Source organism: Anser anser, assembly GCF_964211835.1.
Source record: "Anser anser genome assembly, chromosome: 1".
NCBI classification, from domain to species: Eukaryota; Metazoa; Chordata; class Aves; order Anseriformes; family Anatidae; genus Anser; species Anser anser.
In genome coordinates, this window is record NC_139720.1 from 58,946,540 (window position 1) to 58,966,102 (window position 19,563).

The window sequence follows — 19,563 nt, forward strand, 5'->3', positions numbered from 1 at the left end:
CCCTTGACTGACTCAATAACATGATGAGATTTTCAATTTTCTTTTAATGTCGTAAGTCAGCATGATGTCCTTCACACTTTAGCAATGTCTATTCTTATTATTGACAAAGTAGCACTCACATTGAAGCTAAACACATCTGCTGTCCTGAGAGGAATGTGGTAACAGTTGCAGGATTTTACTTTTGAAAGCAATTATTTTCCTCTGTGATATAGTACTCATGAGAAAGAACAGTTAGTTTTTGCTATGAAGTATGTGCTACGATGACTACAATACAATTTCAGGAAACACATTTTCTCCCTTAAATTCATGGAAACAGTCCATATATATGTCTGCAGCGATTTTCATAATATGAGCAGCTACTTAGCACATGACCATTTTATGCATTTAGAAGATGCTCAGAAATGATCAGTTTTGTGTATTGACATCTAGTCAACCTACACAGCTTTATCTGTTTTCTGCTTCTTGTGGGGATCTGGTAAATCTGATATTGCTGAGTTAACTTCACGTGCACAGTAACTGCTGTTAGAGGAAAACAAACTGAATGTCTCTGTACATAGTGATTCATTTAATGCAAGCACAGCTTTATTCAAGTCATTCTAAGACCAGCAGAATAATGGAACTTGATTCTGTGCTGATTTATATCCTGTGTTTTTAGAGCACCGTTCAACCCACAGTGTTCTGTGTCCTAGTGTCCCTGCAATACCCATTGCTTACAATATTCTCTCCATTCTCCCTCTGCTTTGGCCATCGTCCTTCCTCTTCAGTGTCACTTAACTACAGGCTGAGTAAGAGGCACCATGTCTAGTTCCAAGATGTGCTGACTGGGCACCTGGCATGCTTATGCTGAGAACTATACAGCTTTTATTACTGCCTTTGTCTCAATGAGGTGTGGATTTGAATCTTTATTTACGCAGGATCAACCATTGTTTCCTTTTTGTCAGCCACCGTACTTGGAGGAGGTAGTTAATATTAATATTAACCCCTTAAAATTAAGTAATCCTTGTGTCAGACATGGTTGAAATTGGCCCAGAGGTTCAAAAATAGTTAGAAGGAAGAATTGGCACATGAGTGCACAGAACTAAAGGACAGGATGACTGCTGCTGTCCGTCACCATATGCTGTTAGCTGGTTGAGACTCAGCAGGATGTATGGGCTCTAGAAGCTTTGTAAATTTCAGTGCACCTGCATAAGGTCTGTCTCTGTTGTCTAGCCAGTTTTACTGCCATTTCAAATGGGAAAATTTCCATTTTCCTTAATTCTTTTCTCTTGGTTTCCCTTGTTGTTAATGAGGGAAAGATGTCCAGATCATCTCTCATATTTCTGTTTGTCTGAATTTGTTACAGCAGATAATTATCAGTCACAAGAGGAAATTGCACACATCCTAGGAAGTATGTGAAATCTTGCCTTTTTTGTGCCAAAGTGGTTTATGGTTGCATTGCCACAAACCTCAAAACATGCCTGGAAATTTAGCCCTATTTACTTTTATCTTTCATTTCTTCATTTAATGCTATAAAAGATAGGGATAGGGAGAGAAGAGTTAACTAATTTTATCTTTTAATATTGTTTTGAATAGATCAGTTATTGCAGTTTCTAGCCTGCTTGTAATTATCCAGATTGCTTTTATCCCCTTTTTTTAAAGCAGAAACTGTTTCATATTTTCTAGTCATATGGCACCATCCCCAGCTTTGTAGCTTTATTAAAATGCAGTTTTACATAACAGCTTTTTTGTAATTCAGTCACAGAAATTTTCTGATCTCCATCCAAATGTAGTGCATTGATCCTTCATTTTACTTCTGTCTCTCTTTCCTTACCTTATTCTCATTAGTTAGACGTATCAACATTATTGTTCACATTCAGAAAATAGACTTTGGACCCTACTTAGATTGTTTTTCATCTTGTTTAAACCCCTCTTATAGTTTATATAAATCCTTTATTTTACTTCTCCTTTTGTAGTTTGATGAAAAAAAAAAAAAAACAAACAACTACTGTTATTTTAGTTTTCTTTGCAAAGACTGACTCAACATTTCGGTAGTTCACATTTTGTCCCTTTATCTCCTGACTGAGAAGATGCAGGTAGGTTTGATAATCAGTCTTTTCTGCCAATTCCATGACTTTTTCTAATACTTTATGTCCTGATATGAAACCTTTTGTTTAAAAGTTGGACCCCCTTGTTAGGTTCTGCCAAAACCTGTCTTTAGGCTGCCTTGCAGCAGAACATTTTCATTGAGTTCTCAGTATTAAATCTTTATCCCAACCGCTCCATAGTCCCCAGAGAGATTTGGCAAATAGTTTCTTCTGGTGATGACAGACACTTTTTCTGTGACCAAAGCCCTAAGCATTAGTTCAACTACAGTAACCAAGGTCTCCTAAGTAGGGCAAAGATCCACATTACTTCCACCTAATCATATTTCTCAGAGCTATGTAAAGCATCTGGGAAAAAAGGGTATGTATCTGATATGCAAGTAGACAACTCTAAGATATAATAGCAATAGGAGAGTTATATGTTAGTGCCACTTCATTCTGTAATGTAGATATAACAAGTTGGTTTACTTTTCAATTCATTGAAATTGAAATTGTTTCACAGAAGTTGTCTTTTTTTTTTTTTCCTAACATATCAACAGCTGTCATGGAGAAGGTAGAATCTCCATCCCTGCCATTCTTTTAAAAATAGTTATTCAGATGCTTGTCCTTTCAGCCTGAATTGTGAATGGCAAAAGATTATGGTTAAATCCGTCTCTGTGGCGAAAGGGAATGGATAGATTATTTCTTGAAGTCCTTTCCAGCCCTATGTGTGAGAAGTCTGCATTTATATTTGTGGTAGCAACTGCATTTGCTCTGTGTTATTTATACTTACCAGCAACACTGAGCGAGGAAGCTAATTCAGCAGTGGCACAGATATGTATTACTTCTGTTGTTCCAGGAAGGATTGCCAAATAACAAGGAGCCTTAAAAGGCAGCTTCACCTATGAAAAAGTATCAGGTTGAACATTTTGGAGGAATTTTCTGCACTTATTACAAATTAAAACTCATCCCCAAATTTCCAATATATAGCATGGATATACCAAATATCTAAATATTCAGTGATACACCAAATTGTAGCCCAAGTTTGATCACTTTAGAGATTGGTGGTAGCCTTTCTACAACATACACAGTCTAAGAATGTTTCTCCTTTTGACTTCTGTATTTAGGGAAAATCTGTAAAAATATTGCTTACTATAGGAAAAAAAAAAAAAAAGTTGAAAATTTACCACTTGTTCCCTTTTGTATTTCAGGTATTGGTGGTAATCTAGTAGCTATTCAAGCTAGCAGAATTTCTACCTACCTCCATTTACATAGTATTCCTGGAGAACTGCCAGAAGAAGCCAAGGGTTGCTATTATCCATGCAGAACCTATTATGGTACAGGTATGTATTAGTCACTTAGTTGTTAAAAATGGTGTCTCACGTCTCCTCTTTTTCCCCCTATATGACTGTACCCCCAGTGAGAGACTCAATTTGTATGCAATTCAAAGGCAGCAGAGGTCTGGCAGTTTCCTTTGCCTGCAGCTGTTTACATGTGACAATCACAAGCAACTCCCTGCGGGAGGTGATGCATAGAGAGAGGGAAAAAGGCATAACTTTGGCAAGACTCAGACATAGGGACTGATCAGGCAGGGCCCTGATGGTATCAACTCAGGAGGATTTCAGCCTTTATCATACCTTATACCTTAACTTGTTTCCCTGCTCTTAACCTTTGTCATTTAACTCCAGAGTTCAATCCAGTCTCCTGTTTGGACCAAACTTTAACATTGTTACTAAGCCTAGTCCCTGCTTTCCATTCCCCATTTGCCATTTCTTTCTAGATTCTTTCTTCACAGTTTGTCTTCCCTGTACTTCCCCCTTTCCTAACAATGCAGTATCTGTAGTGAAATTTGATGTTTCAATAGAATGTATTACACATTAATATTTATGAAATGCATTGAGGCATTGAGATGTGAAAATACTAAATGTAACAGTAAAATAGTAAAATGGGATTATGGGAAATAGTAAATGGGATTATCTTTTAGAAACATAAGATACTTCTGAGGATGGCTTGAGTATGGTGTCTAAAACATCCTCTTTCCTATGAAGGTTCTATGAAGTCAGTGCAGCTCTAAAAAACTTGATGCTATTACATAAGTACAGAACCAAAAGAGATGTAGGAAATGCACTGATTGACAGCAGACAGTTTGCACAGTCTTCTGGAAAGGCCTTGCTTAACTTTGCTGGCAGGCACGAGGGATGACTTTTTTGCCCCTGTTGAAAATCTCAAGGATTGGCTTTGTGAAAAATAATTCCTGCTGTTCCACAATAGCCAATGCTGTGAAATTTCAAAATGTCTTTTTATATTAAAATAAATAGAAATATGATATAATAATTAAAGAGCTTAACTGAATTTTGGATTTATTTATATATATATATTTTTTTTTATAGGAGTAAATAACAAATCAGCCCAAGTTCTGCTTCTTTTGGTGATTCCTGGACACCTAATTTTCTTGTACACCATCCATTTGATGAAAAGTGGCCACACTTCCTTAACTCCTATCTTTATAGCAGTATATTTGTTTGCAGCTCTGCTACAGGTAAGAAAAAATACAACTTGAAAATGCTCACATAAAGTTAAGTTCCTGAAGAAAATGATGTGTTGTCTGATTTCTGAAATTGCATGAATAAGTAAAAGAGGGTATGGGTTATTACAGACTTTCAGCACAGTTATGAAGTAACTAATTATCTCCGCATGCATATTGCTTACAAAGGTGTATAGGTATTGTGAGTGATTTTCAGAAGATTCATGACTACATTATTTCACAGTCATCCATCTTGCACTTTCTCTTTCACATACTTCTTGGCACCATTGCATCTAAAACCCCAATCATTTTAATCAGCTAGAGGGGAGATGGAGAGATGGAGAAGTAACACTTATGAATAATGAATACATCAAGAAAACTCTCAAAGTAATCTCCCACAGTGGTTTCTTAAAATGGTTCATGGTACTGTTTTAGTTAACACAGTCAAAAATGTAGGAGATGAGAATGTTATTGCTTGGTACATTTTTAACGTTTATTAAAGTTTAAGTTAGTGTAACAGCGATCAATGATCACTGTGCAAGAAATTGTAATTGCATTAATTGTCAAACAGTGTTCATTATTTTGTGTTCCTACCTAGTTGGTCTGTCCACACCCAGCAGTGGCATTTCATGAAAGATGCCTTTTGAAATACCAATGTCTTAATGTGAAATAATTTCTCAAAGAAAAATCGCTAATAAAAAATGAAATATTTTTACTAAATCCACAGCCAATTTTTAGCTAAAACTTGGCTGAATTAACTGTAGTGCTTCATTGTTCTTTAGAAACAAAAATAGAAAGTTCATGTTATACAATAAAAATACAGTTGAATTATCTGTATATTAAATGTATATAAGCATTGTTTCTAAAATTAAGCAACTTAGTTTTAAAATGCAAACAGTATTATCACCAATCAATCCTTTAAAAAATCATAATTTTAATGTTCTGAATTGTCTATCACACTGCTATTTCAATATGGATAGGTTTTGAAGACTGCTACTATTTTAATTTTATATGTGAATTCTGTACTCTTTTGGTAGAATATAATTGGAAAGGTTCCAACCTTTGCAAGTGAGAATGTCGTAGTAAAAATTACAAAACTATTACTTTTAATTTTCCTCTTTCATGTTATTCCTAGTTTCCAGTCTTAAGACTTGTTTTATACTGTGTTTTCCTGAGGAAATTATGCTATTCATTCATTCAGTCTATTCTATCTGTCTCTCGTTTCTAATAAATTTTGAATCCTTTGGCCTGCTTCAGTCAAGTTTTTCTAAGACTCAGGTCTCTCAGTGATACGAAGTCCCTATAAGCTTAATAAAAACAGGTGGGGAAAAAGAGTCCCTGTTAATGTCTCTACCAAAGGTAAGAATGAAGTGTGTGTGGTTTCAGCCATTATTAGATTTCAATGATTTCACATGGGAGTCAAGGTCAAGGCATAAATCCATATGAAATCCATATGATTCGCCTGTTCACAGAACTACAGTCATAATATGTTCAGGGCTACAAATCTTTTTTCTGCAGCAAAGGACAGGGTAAGGTGTGAGAAACGCAGAAGTTAGCTGAAAACCGAGTCTGAGGCTCTAGGGCAGGATTTTAAGATCACACAGTAGTTCAGGGCCCGTGCTGGCACAAATACACACAGCTGATTTTTGTAAATCAGAGCATTCAGTTTTGCAGTCTCCATTGCAGAATAAATCTCCATTGCAATCCATAAAGCCACATCTGATTTTCTTGATTTTTCACCTAGAAGAGCAGACATAGAGCCTTTTTTTTCCCCTCTCCTTTTTATAGATGATTTTTTCCCTCTTTACCTTCTGTCTTTAGCTATACCAGGCAGCTTGAGATGTATTTATTTTGAAACCAAGTAACAGTATTGCACACACACTGTAAATTCTCATGGGTCTTGACAGATTTACAATTTGGAACCCCATGGTTTTTGACACCTTCTGAAAATATTTAATGAGATTCTTTTCCTCGTTTTCATTATTCTGGCATTTTTCTAGTAGTGATTATCGCGGTATTACATACCAATAATTACAGCAGCTTTTAATTTTACAGGGAAAAATTCTTGCATTAACCCTTAAGTCTGGAATGCATTTTACTTACCTGTCCTTCTGATGAGCTTCCCTGCTGCAGATTGTACATCTTACATTTCTCAGGGAAAACACTTCAATATTAGTACTCATACCTCTTCCCCTTTTCACTGAAGTCATCTATGCACCTGGATATAGTAAAGAACAGTTTTGAAAACTGTCATCTATTTTGAGTTTTTACAAACCAACATCTACTGATCTCATTGTTCCAGAAGTTTTTATATTTTTGTCCTTCCAATGACAGCTTTTCAGCTCTGCTGTAAAACTGAAAAACCACATAGCTGATTACTGTCTTTTCAACTATCAACAAAACAAATCGAATGACAGTCTCTTGAGCAATGAAAGATGTGCTTTCTAGCCCTTTTTTATAATGTATTGGACTTTGCATTTATTTTCAGTTTGCATGGAAGGCATCTGAAAATAGATGTCAAGAATTACAATCCTTCATATAAGAAAGCTTTGATACCTTCTTTTCCATGTTTGAGATTATCATTTAATAGAGTATAGTGATTCCCAAAGGTGAGAGTTAATTATAGTCAGTCCAGTGTTCGAGGAGGTTCGATGCCAGTGCTTTGCCCTTTCTAAGTCATTCCCTATATTTAGCTGGAGGGGGTAAATGAGAAGCTGAATAATTATTATGGCAATATACCACCTATCTACATTTTTCCACTATTAAAAAATACATATGCCAAATTAAAAAAATAACAACAAAAAAGTGAAAATTATATCTTTAAAATTCAAGTGACTTTTGTAAGATGACATGATTATTTAATGACATATTTTAGAGTGGACTGAAATAGATTTTAAATTAACTTCAAGATCTTTGTATTATTTCTGATTATCCAGCTCTGTGTTTGTTTAAAATGGAGACAAAGGGGTTAGGGAAATGACAAAATTAGAACTGGAATATTATAGTAAGCTGAAAAAAGAAGGAAGATTTTACATGAAAGCTTTAATCACGACTTATATTTATTTATCTGTTGCTCTCATTTTATACTATTATACATTATCTCTACAGTAAATTTGTAACATAAATGTGAATTCCTCTATTTGGCATTTTAACAAGACTTTTTCGGGTTGCCTGTGAACTTCAGTGTACTTCCCAAAGTAATAAAACATAATTTATTTGCACTGAAAGCTCTATACAGCATTACTGAAATTCCAGTCAGGTAGTTAATTTCATTTTCATTCAATTCTAATATTATCATTGTTTGATTTTTTTTTTCACCACTAATGCCTACCAGCTTCTTTACTCTCTTCCTACCTGTTCGTAGATATTCTGTCTCTTGCATGTCATGTAATTGAAATATTTATGGAAAATAAAGAATTAAAATGGCATGCAATTAGCAATGTAATTTAGTTATTATACACTATGTAGTAAAACAAAATGTAGCTTCTCTGAACATGCATTTGTTCTAAAAAACATTACGTAAAGAGATTTTAAGTCATATGAGTAGCCAGTATTATGGTCTGCAATTTCTCCTCTCTGATTGTATATGCGCAAAACAGTTCAGGTTTTCTAGACATAAGAAACCACAGAAACTGTTTTATTTTATTTTGCTTTTATTTCATTTTCCTAATTTAACAGCACAGTTGGTTCTGTTCTTGAAGGACATACATATTGTTGAAATGTTCGTGAAATACATTTATAAATAAGTTCTATCGAAATCCAAGGCAGAAATCCCCTTAACTTCAGTGAGACTAGGATTTCACAAATATGTTTTAATAAAGATAGGGAGAACTGCACACATTCATATTAATCTGCATTCAGGTTGAAATTTTCAGGCTTGAGTCTGATCTGTGTTTATGAATGTTGGCGTCGGAGGAAAATATCAAAATATAAAATATTATGAGGAATATCACTTATGTACAAAGGCACCTGTAAGTATGTAGGGTACTTCACATCATGCAGCATACAGTAGCTGGGCAAGCCACTGTGCATTAGTGAAAAACAGTATATTGATCATAAATGAGATTTGGATTTGGTAAGTGTCATCTATTTAAGAGGAACTGTATTTTCTTGAAAATTTTACAAAAACAAGTCACACAAACACACACTAGTATTCTGCATGAAGATACAGTCTGGCTTTGGGCCAACAAAGAATATATTAATTAAAAAAACTGCTCCCCACCTCTACCTCACAAGGGCACAAGTATTTTTTAAGTTTATAAAGCTATACACTAAGCAAAGTTTCACCTTCTGTTATGTCAACCTGGAGCAGAATGAGAGCAACACTGGAACTGCCAAGCCATCAGTCCTGGCACACTGCTCCGAGCGCTCAAAGGCAGCCTCTGTTCTTAATATTCTCACTGAGCCAGTAAAATGCCCTCTAAGGAATTTTAACACCTACTGAGCAAATCTGAACACACAGTTACATTAAATACCCAGGGAATAAACAAACAATAGGAGATTCCCAGAGCTATTACCGACCAAATTAGTAATTTCAAAGTGTGGTTGTTCTTATGCAATGAAGATCAGGTGTCTGCTCCTGAGAAGTAACCTCTGCAGTGCCTCAGAGCTGTCTGGGGCAACAGAAAACCAAGAATTCAGCAATGTTCATGATGACTTCCTGCTCACATTAAAAATGTCTTGGACTTCTCAGTAGTCTGAGGATTCTAACTACAGTATGGGTCACTTCAATGTGGAAAAGTAACTCATGGGGCATACTATTCATTATATAGAAATAAGGAATATTGTGTTTGTACAGGAACTATTGTTGCATTTGAAATACTGCTTTCTTTTTTCTAATAGGAAGGGTTACTTCCAAAGTGTAGAGGATGTAACTATTGGGGAGACATCATGATTCAAGGAAATATGGAAATGAAGGTCCAAACCTGGACAGTTCTGCCTATTCAATGCTTTGTCATTGCAGCATGAGAGACAGACTTGCCAGATTCATTAGGATCTGAACGTGGCCATCACTATCTCTTTCGCTTCCAGGCATGTTGCAGCCAGTAGTAGAAGCCTGGCTCCAAAAAGTCATTAGCAGGGAAATTATCATTTTTGCCTCCAGAAGGCTGTGTAGGTAGCACGACACACTGAGTTGTGCTTCAGCTAGTGCAGGTTGAACATACCTGAAGACTTAATGGTCTGTGTTGCACTCCTAATCCAGACATCTGGCAAACAGCCTGAAGTTAGGACTGCCTTGGTCAGACCAGGATGTCTGGCAAAGCTACAAAGAAAGCAAGAAGACAGTCAGGAATTTGGATTTAAACTGTGGAATAAAGAAAGTTCATTCACACAAAATTACATGGATACAATCCAATTGATTCAGAAACACCTTCAGCTAAAATGGTACAATCTTTTTGACTTAAATGAGGTGTTAGTCTTAGATAGATTTATGTTTTGCTTTCTGGGTGCTTGGATACCACAGTGCTGTGCACTTCAGACAGAAAGCAAGTAATTATACATATTGCCTGTATACATGCAACACAAAGGTTTTATATAAAGAATTGAACTAGTATTACCAAGAATGTCTTCAGTCTGCAAATAGGCTCCTGTCCTTGATCCCAACACAATTACCATGTAGAGTTAGTAACTTGTTTTTACTGTTCTTCTCGTCTGTCTCTGGATTGACAGGTAGCAGAAGCAGTGTCCAGTAGGCCACGGTCTGGCCTATGATCACAGCTCCACTGACATTGGCACTGTAACGCTGGTTTATTGTGTTAGGCTACAAAAGGAGCATCAGATAGACATACGTGTTGCCTTTTTTTGACCTCGATATAGTGGCAGTAGTTTCTAAAAGTGTGTAGAGAAATGCATGGGATTTATAATGTCTTAATTTGCTGCATCAGGAGTTTCCAAAGCTCATTACCCAAAGTCCTAAATTAGCTTGGAAACTGATTTAAGTTAAACTGGTGAGACTTTTGTGTATAGACATGCCGCAACTGCTTGCTGTATCCATTTATGCACTTGGATTGAGTCCAGGAGGACAAAAGACTAGTGAAGTGTATTCATTATTGATGAGTGTTGTTTGAGAAGCAAGCTGTTGTATAATGAGTGGGCTGGATCTTTTGCAAGGTATCCATGTTCACTACCAAAGAGAATGAATCAGTGGTTCCAAACCACAAGATAGCTAAAACACAGACAATGATAGCAAGCGGGAACAGCATTTTTTTTTTTTTTTACTGCCAGCCACGAATGCATGCTTGGAGAAGATAGACAGTGACTATTTTCCCCTGGACATGATACGTGTGTAGACCCTGCACAGACTATAGAATTTTGGCTGTAGGCAATGGAAATTCAGCAAGTTCAGCATAAATCTGTTATGAGTGCTTTCGAGTTACTACTTAGTTTCACATTAAGTCATCAAAAGCCATTTAAAATCTGAGAAATGTAATGTATAATTTCAAAATTAACTTGATGAAGGGTCAAAACCACTAAAAGACCTAAGCCATAAATCTGATGAGAATGATGTTGAAGTCGGGACACAGTAATCTTTAGAGATCTTTAACTGGGGCTTTTCTGTAATAATTCTATCCATATATATATATAATATAGAATATATATATGTGTATGTCTATATGCATACATATATATATATATATAAACTTACCATTGATTTTCATGGATGTATATGAGTTCTCTTGCAGGAATTACCAGATCTTTTAATGGTTCCATTATAGGTGAATTTCAAGTCAGTGTGAGGTTGAGAATAAAGCAGAATTAAAATTCATTTGAAAAGAGGTTACCACAGCTAATTTGCATCTATGTTTTCAATCTAAAGTAAAGGAACAAAACTATTTTGCAACGCATCTTCAGGTGGAAACAATTTAAGGTGAATCAGTGGTACTAATAAGATTCAGGAGATACTGTCCATCTAAGCCATGCAAAAGAAACTGCTAAAAGATCTCGGTTCTGCATACTAAACTAGTAGCTGAATTTTAATAATGCCCATATGAAGACGCAAATCAGAGCAATCAATGTGAAAACTAATATAAACATGAAAGATTCAAATCATTTTCTTGCAGAGATTATGCAGTTGATTGTTATGCTTGTTATACGTTTTATCACTTGCTATACTCTGAATTTGACACACACTCCCTGATTAAACATGGTCATCCCATATGAATGAATAAAAATATTATATAGCATCCTGCAATATATCGGTTAGGCTACAGAGAGTTTAGACAGCATTATGAATGTTTGGAGGCAATTTTATATTTTTTATTTGAAATAATAGATTTTCTGAAGTTATGAGGAATTAATTACATGAGAACATGCAGATAACTTTTAGAGGTCCTTACTGCATGCAGAAAAGCAAAACAAAACAAAAGAAACTTTTGTTTAGCTAAACTTGTTATTTGTATCTAAAGATCTGCACAGAATGAAAGCAATTTTTGGCAAGAACAAAGGAAAAAAATGTTTTGGAGTGTATAATGTTCCCATTTCTAGTTTTGTAACCATAAGATTAGAGCTTTAAATAGTGAGACTCACTTTTATTTAAGCATCAGTGTTCAATTTCAGTTTCAATAGGATATTTCTGATTTGAATTGAATATCAGAAAACTCAATATCTAGAATTACTCTTTATGTCTGTCCTTTCTGTCCATAATAATATGCATATTTACACACCTTATTTTCAGATTCTTCATCATTAGGGGTTAATAAAGAGTTCTCTCCTGCTCTTTTTCTCCCTCCCTCCTTCTCATTCTTATCGCTATATTCATTATGCAGTGTCTCTCCTCTTCTGTCTTCTGAGGACCTATTTTGGATAATGTGTCTGATGCACATTTTTACAAATACACATTTATAAATAGAAAATATCAGTCATTATTGGGATACTCATGTTATATTCCATTAGTCTGGTGATGTCTTTAGTTTCATTCTCCTCAATTTTGTTGTCTTTCCAAAAGAGTAATAACTTAGTGTTGCCTTCCTTTAAAAATATTAAAACATCTGGAATTTTGCCTGTATTTTTGCAATCTTTGCTCTGGGCTTTCTTGTCCTTATTGGTGACTATAATTTCTCCCTTTTCTTAGCCAGATCTTAATGTGTATAGCTACTTAGTTATATTTTTTACCTTTCTTAACCCTCAGGGTTATCTCATTTTTCAGTCTTGAAGAATTCCTATAGTTCAGTTTCATAATTCTACTACTACTCATCTCTCTTGTTCTTGTAAAAGGCGCTTCATTGTTCTCCCCTTTCTCTGTATATTAAATAATTTTAAAATATTAGCTCACACCTTAAACAACAGTTCTGCGTACATTTTCAAACTTCTCTTATCACTTTCCTACAGCACTTCATGTTAAACAGGTGTTTTTTGTACCATCTCATTAGACTTTTCTGGGATGTTGATACCTTTATTTTTTCTCTCAAGAACAGCTGGTTTTCAGTTTGAGCTATGAAGGCTTTCTTGTTCATAGAATGCGAGCAGAGGAGAAGTAAGCTGAATTTGCACTGCTATGCCATCTGCATGATTTTGCTGAAATGATTAGAGGTCACTGATAAATCCCAGCAAAAAGCGCTCTGCCACTAAACTGTCTTGTAATGTCTCATACAGTCTTCCACCCATGCCTTAGTAACCTTTCCTTTTTATTAATCTTTGCTCTCCTTTAGACTTCTCTGTTTGCCCTAGTTTTTTTCAAGCCTGCCACATCTTTGCAAGTGACTTTTCTTATCACTGTAAATTCAAGAATTGGCTTACTTTCAGAAAAGTCAGCAAACTCATAGTAGAGCTTTTACTTTTTTTTTGGTCAAAAATAAGAGTTGGTTGATGACTTTGATTCCCCCTTCCCCACCCTTAACATTCATAAAAAGAAAAATCTCATTAAAGATTTGAGTCACATTGATTGACTTCTGTCTTGCAACACCAACTACTGTGGCCATACCTTTCTTACCAAGTAACCATTTCCAAAAACGGATCTGTATAATTCTTAGATGTTAGTGAGCTTATAGCCATGCAAATGCATGATGATAGCGTTATTCCTTCCCCAAAATAAAGACTGGTAAACTGCATAATTTATCCTGTAAGGGCTATGTCCCAGTAGCCATCACACACTATTATAACCATCAGTTAATACAATGCATTATAACTTTTTTCCTATTATTTACAGAAGCTAGGTTTGTTGTATTTTGCATTATGTGTTATGCACACTTAAGTTACTATGTCAAAAATAATTATTTGTGAAGGTTCACAAAACTTAATTTCCAAACTATCTATTTTTCACAGAAGTCTAAGTCAGTTGCTGTAGGATGGAAAATATATGGAAAAATCTGAAGTTTTCATGTAATGATTTTTAAAAGACAAAAATGCATACTGTCATTTAAGTTGGACGGTGTATGTTATATCTAATTGGTTGTGAAATATAAATACGGTATAAGTTATTCTTGGGGTGAATGCTCTCATCTTCTAATAAAACACGCATAACGATTGTTGCTGTGGGGCACTACAGAGCCTTCTGTGTACATCCTCTAGGCAATGGTAATGTACAGTATCTTTTATAAACAGACCTCTTTTTGTCTGTGGCAGAAGAAAGAGCCAACTCAAAGAATCTGATAGTCTTCCAAAGAAAACATCTGTTTTAAATATATTTGTTTGGATTCCAGTAAGCACACCTAGGACTTGCATAATTAGCTTAGACTACAGAGTTCCTTTTTCAGCAGATATGTTTATATAAATAAACCATGCATTTTTCATGAAGCAAATACTAACCCCCCAGGTTTGAAATTTTAAAAGGTACTTTTGCAAAGCAAAGATTAATCGGGTATAACTTTTTCAACACAAATTTTTATATGACATTTGTTTTACTGTATTTTGTATTGCTGGGAAGAGTCTTTCAACTATCATATCAATATTTCAGCAAAGGAGTGCATACATGTATAAAGATTTTTTTTATTCCAATAATTGATCACTTAGGAAATAAAATTAATTTTGTACATTTTACTACTTTTGTTACTGTTCTTCTAAATGTACATAGTAGGAATTCTTGAAAAGTAATATGGTAATAATTCTTAAGTTTACCCTTCCTAAAGATCTGATTAACTAAAATGCATAAAATATAAAAGTTTATCTCTGCTTAAGTGGATTTGTATAAGAGACAGGAAATTAGCAGGCTTTTCTCCGTTCATCTTGTGCTGTGCCACACCACGATTCTACTGAACCAGAATCTCTTATTATACAGCTGTGCAACATTAAAAGAATTCTTTTCTAAAACTGGATTAATAATTATGCATACCTTTGGTATTAAGATCAAACTACTTGAATGTTCAGGCATTCACAGTTGGGAATGAGATCTTTTACTTTGGGATGAATTCAGCCTGGAGTGACAATTTCATAATATATATTGCAGGTGTGCCTTATACAGAAGGGCTGAAGTTGGTATTTCATGCCTAAAAGTAGCTTCTAGGCTGTTTTCAGTGGTTCATACGATCCAGGTGAAACTGTTCCTAATCTGACCCCATATTCTTTATATGGTGTCTGATTTCAGTACTGATCTAGGTGTCAGGAAACAAGAGCTATGCCTGTGTTGAGTGCTTTCATCTGGGTAACATCAGTCAATTCTGAGTGATCTTGAAATCCCAGTTATGCTCTCACTATACACAGAGTGATGTCTTGTGTAGGAAATGCAATCACACATTTGGCTGGTGGTTTGTTTTTTTTGTTTTGGTTTGGTTTTTTTTTGCCATTGTCAGGAATCCTCAAGAATAGCCAGGATGAAGAATGCTATCAATGATTCATTATGTTCTTCCTAACTGTGCACATGATTTCCTGGGAGAAATGGACTAAGTGTCCCTGTCTCTAGTTGTGGGGAGTTTTAATCTGAAATTAATGCACCTTAATTATTTAAATTTTTCAAAAACAGTAGTATACAATATTGCTAAGTACTAAGGTGATAATAATGTTGGCTTTTGACTCCCTTTCAGTGGAATTTCAGTGATAATAATACAGATTTTGGTTGTTTGCTGTTCTGTAGGTGTTTACTCTGCTATGGATTGCCGACTGGATGGTGCACCACTTCTGGAAAAAAGGGAAAGATCCTGACAGTTTTTCTATCCCTTATCTTACTGCACTGGGAGATCTGCTTGGAACTGCCTTACTAGCCGTAGGTTTTCATTTTCTGTGGCTCATAGGTGACAGAGATGGTGATGTCGGAGATTAGTTATTTCAATGGATGCAATGACTTTTCCTGGAATATTGAGAAGATCAATCATTCCATCTGAAGGTCCTCAAAATGATTGTTCCATTTGGTCTGAGTAAATCAAGTTGACACAGATATGAAACAGCCTTAATCATTTTGTTGTTGTTGTTGTTGTTCTGTTTTTGTTTTTGTTTGTGAAAAAGGATTGACCGAGGAGGATATTTGAGAACTTCAGACTGAAAACAAGGTGGATGGCTGCTAATTGAAAATATCTGAGTAGACACAATAAAGGACATGTCAATCCTTTATCAGATTTTAAATTTTTTAAAGATCTGGTCTTTTAAATGAACAATTTCTTACCTGTAGTGCAAACCAGAACAATCTTCAATCGCTCATTCGGTGGTGACAAAGAAGAAGGTAAAAAACAATCAGTGGCTTGCCTTGTCTTTTTATCCCTAGAAGAAAGTGGGTACGTTTTCTTATTCCCACAGAGGTGGTTAGGAGACCTCAGATGAGTTCTCTTTCATAGACATTACCTGATTAGCTGATATGTTCTTAACTTGCAATTTCAGTGCTGTAACTCTCTGACCATCGCAGGCTTGATATCAATAATAACTGTTACAGCGATTTGAACCCTGATTGTCTAAATGTTTTGTCTCAAGCTTTATTGTATACTAATATGACCATCATCATTTCTGAAATCAGACACTTGAAAAGTGTCTGCAGGACTGAGCCCTTTTTCTTTCTGCTAAAAAGAGCAACCTAATTATTTTGCTGTTGTAATTTATTAGAACGAGAACGTAGTAAAGTCATATAATGTGAGACTGACCTGATCAATAATAATGGATGAATTATTAGAATTCCTTGTGCTGAAAAGTGTCTTTTCATTTTGCAACTGAAAAAAATGTTTAACTAACTGATATTAATGGTGTTGTGATGGCCAGTATCCTGACTTTAATGAATTATTTAGAGGTGTTGAGTCAAACATAAATACTTACCCCTGATTAAAACTTAGGGTATAGAAGATTATGTTGCATTTCAGGTACCTAGGAAGTTACATGAACTTTGAAATTCCAGAGCTATGTCATCCATTTCAAAGCAAAAATCTCCATTCTTGTTAACAGGATTTCTGTTTTCAAGTTCTAGAAGTAATATGGTTAGTAAGGAATGACTGCTGCTGAATGATTTATCTTATTTCTGAACCTCAATATTTCAAATAATACATTGATCATGAGGACTCTGGTTGTCACTTTGGAAAAAAAAATGTACTAAATGCTCTGTTTTAAAATCTAGTGGGAGTTCCTCATGGTGTATGTTTTTAAAGACTACAACATACATCCTAAATGCATAATTATATAAACATGTCAGACTTTAAATGTTGTGATCAGATGTTTTAAATTTTGAGACTTAAATTAGACAACTAAATCCATATATCAGCATATGTTGTAAACCGGTAAACATTAGTCATGCGATGTATGCATATTCACACAGATTCACAGATTTCTCTAGGTTGGAAGAGACCTCAAGATCATCGAGTCCAACCTCCGACCTAACACTAAGTACTCCACTAAACCATATCCCTAAGCTCTACATCTAAACGTCTTTTAAAGACCTCCAGGGATGGTGACTCCACCACCTCCCTGGGCAGCCCGTTCCAATGCTTAATAACCCTTTCGGTAAAGAAGTACTTCCTAACATCCAACCTAAAACTCCCCTGTCGCAACTTTAGCCCATTCCCCCTCGTCCTGTCACTAGGCACGTGGGAGAATAGACCAACCCCCACCTCTCTACAGCCTCCTTTAAGGTAACTGTAGAGAGCGATGAGGTCGCCCCTGAGCCTCCTCTTCTCCAGGCTGAACAAGCCCAGCTCCCTCAGCCGCTCCTCGTAAGACTTGTTCTCCAGACCCCTCACAAGCTTGGTCGCCCTTCTCTGGACTCGCTCGAGCAAGTCCATGTCCTTCCTGTAGCGAGGGGCCCAAAACTGAACACAGTACTCGAGGTGCGGCCTCACCAGAGCCGAGTACAGGGGCACAATCACTTCCCTAGACCTGCTGGCCACACTGCTTCTTATACAGGCCAGGATGCCGTTGGCCCTCTTGGCCACCTGAGCACACTGCTGGCTCATATTCAGCCGACTATCCACCAATACTCCCAGGTCCTTCTCGGCCAGGCAGCTTTCCAGCCACTCATCTCCCAGCCTGTAGCTCTGCTTGGGGTTGTTGCAGCCCAGGTGCAGGACCCGGCACTTGGCCTTGTTGAACTTCATGCAGTTGACCTCAGCCCATCGCTCCAGCCTATCCAGATCCTCCTGCAGAGCCTTCCTGCCCTCGAGCAGATCGACACACGCACTTAGCTTGGTGTCGTCTGCAAACTTACTGAGGGTGCACTGGACGCCCTCATCCAGATCATCAATAAAGATATTAAAGAGGACCGGCCCCAGTACCGAGCCCTGGGGGACTCCACTAGTGACCGGCCTCCAACCAGATTTGACTCCATTCACCACAACTCTCTGGGCCCGGCCATCCAGCCAGTTTCTAACCCAGCGAAGCGTACGCCAGTCCAAGCCCCGAGCAGCCAGTTTCTTGAGGAGAATGTTGTGGGGAACGGTGTCAAAAGCCTTACTGAGGTCAAGGTAGACCACGTCCACAGCCTTTCCCTCATCCACCAAGCGCGTCACTTGGTCATAGAAGGAGATCAGGTTCGTCAAGCAGGACCTACCTTTCATAAACCCATGCTGACTGGGCCTGATTGCCTGCTTGCCCTGCAAGTGCCGCGTGATGACCCTCAAGATAATCTGCTCCATGAGCTTTCCTGGCACTGAGGTCAAACTGACAGGCCTATCGTTCCCCGGGTCTGCCCTGCGGCCCTTCTTATAGATGGGCGTCACATTGGCTAGCCGCCAGTCAACCGGGACCTCCCCCGATAGCCAGGACTGCCGATAAATGATGGAAAGCGGCTCGGCCAGCTCCTCCGCCAGTTCTCTCAGTACCCTTGGGTGGATCCCATCCGGCCCCATCGACTTGCGCACATCCAAGCTCCGTAGCAGGTCGCCAACCATTTCCTCATGGATAGCGAAGGCCACATCCTGCTCCCCATCCCCTTCCACCAGCTCAGGGCACTGGGTGTCCGGAGAACAACCGGTATTGCCGGTATATAAATTGTCCCTTTTAATTTGATGGACCTACTCAGATGAATTAAGTTAATTATGTGCATAAGTGTTAATGGGACTTTTATAGGTGTTCGTCACCTTAAACTCTGTGGAAATTGAAAGTGTTTGCAATTCTGAAAATTAAACCAGCTATCCAGTGCCTACACATGGATTTAGATGCCTGACTTTTAGCACCCTCATATAAACATTTTTATTTAAGATTTTTCTTACAGTTATATGGCATAGTTGTTTGAATGAATCATATGTATTATGTCTTTTATTATGTGAAAGATGAAATCTTTCTAACTTCAGGTTCTCTGACTTTTCTTAGTTTGAATTAATGTTATTTAAAATAGTTGTATGTAGTATTGCAGGAAATATTCCCATTAAATTGTTTAAAATGGACTAGATGTAACTCTAGTTTTATTTTTTTTTCAATAATGGCTATTTATTTTTGGTACAGACTTAGATGCAAGATTTTTTTATTCTAATAGAACTGCCATCTGAATTGCCGTTTCAACTAAATTGCCGTTTCAAACACTTTTCTCATTAGACTTCCTGGATTTTAAAGTCCTTTTAAAATGACTTTCAGGATTCTTAAAAATTAAAATTTCTTGAGATACTTGTGATCTGTGCTTATATGACTCATGAGGGAATTGTG

General features: G+C 36.7%; 1 protein-coding gene across 4 annotated transcripts in view; it reads left to right on the top strand.

The window, feature by feature from the left end:
• Nucleotides 1-19,312, top strand: part of SLC41A2 (solute carrier family 41 member 2) — a 59,703-nt gene extending 40,391 nt beyond the window's left edge. For all 4 annotated transcript variants that reach the window (XM_083846574.1, XM_083846573.1, XM_083846575.1 and 1 more), the window contains 3 exons: nucleotides 3,272-3,403; nucleotides 4,451-4,599; nucleotides 15,590-19,312. In XM_083846574.1, the coding sequence (XP_083702700.1) occupies nucleotides 3,272-3,403; nucleotides 4,451-4,599; nucleotides 15,590-15,775 (467 nt within the window). In that variant the 3' untranslated portion in view covers nucleotides 15,776-19,312. The remainder of the gene's footprint in view (nucleotides 1-3,271; nucleotides 3,404-4,450; nucleotides 4,600-15,589) is intronic.
• Nucleotides 19,313-19,563: the final 251 nt, after the last annotated feature.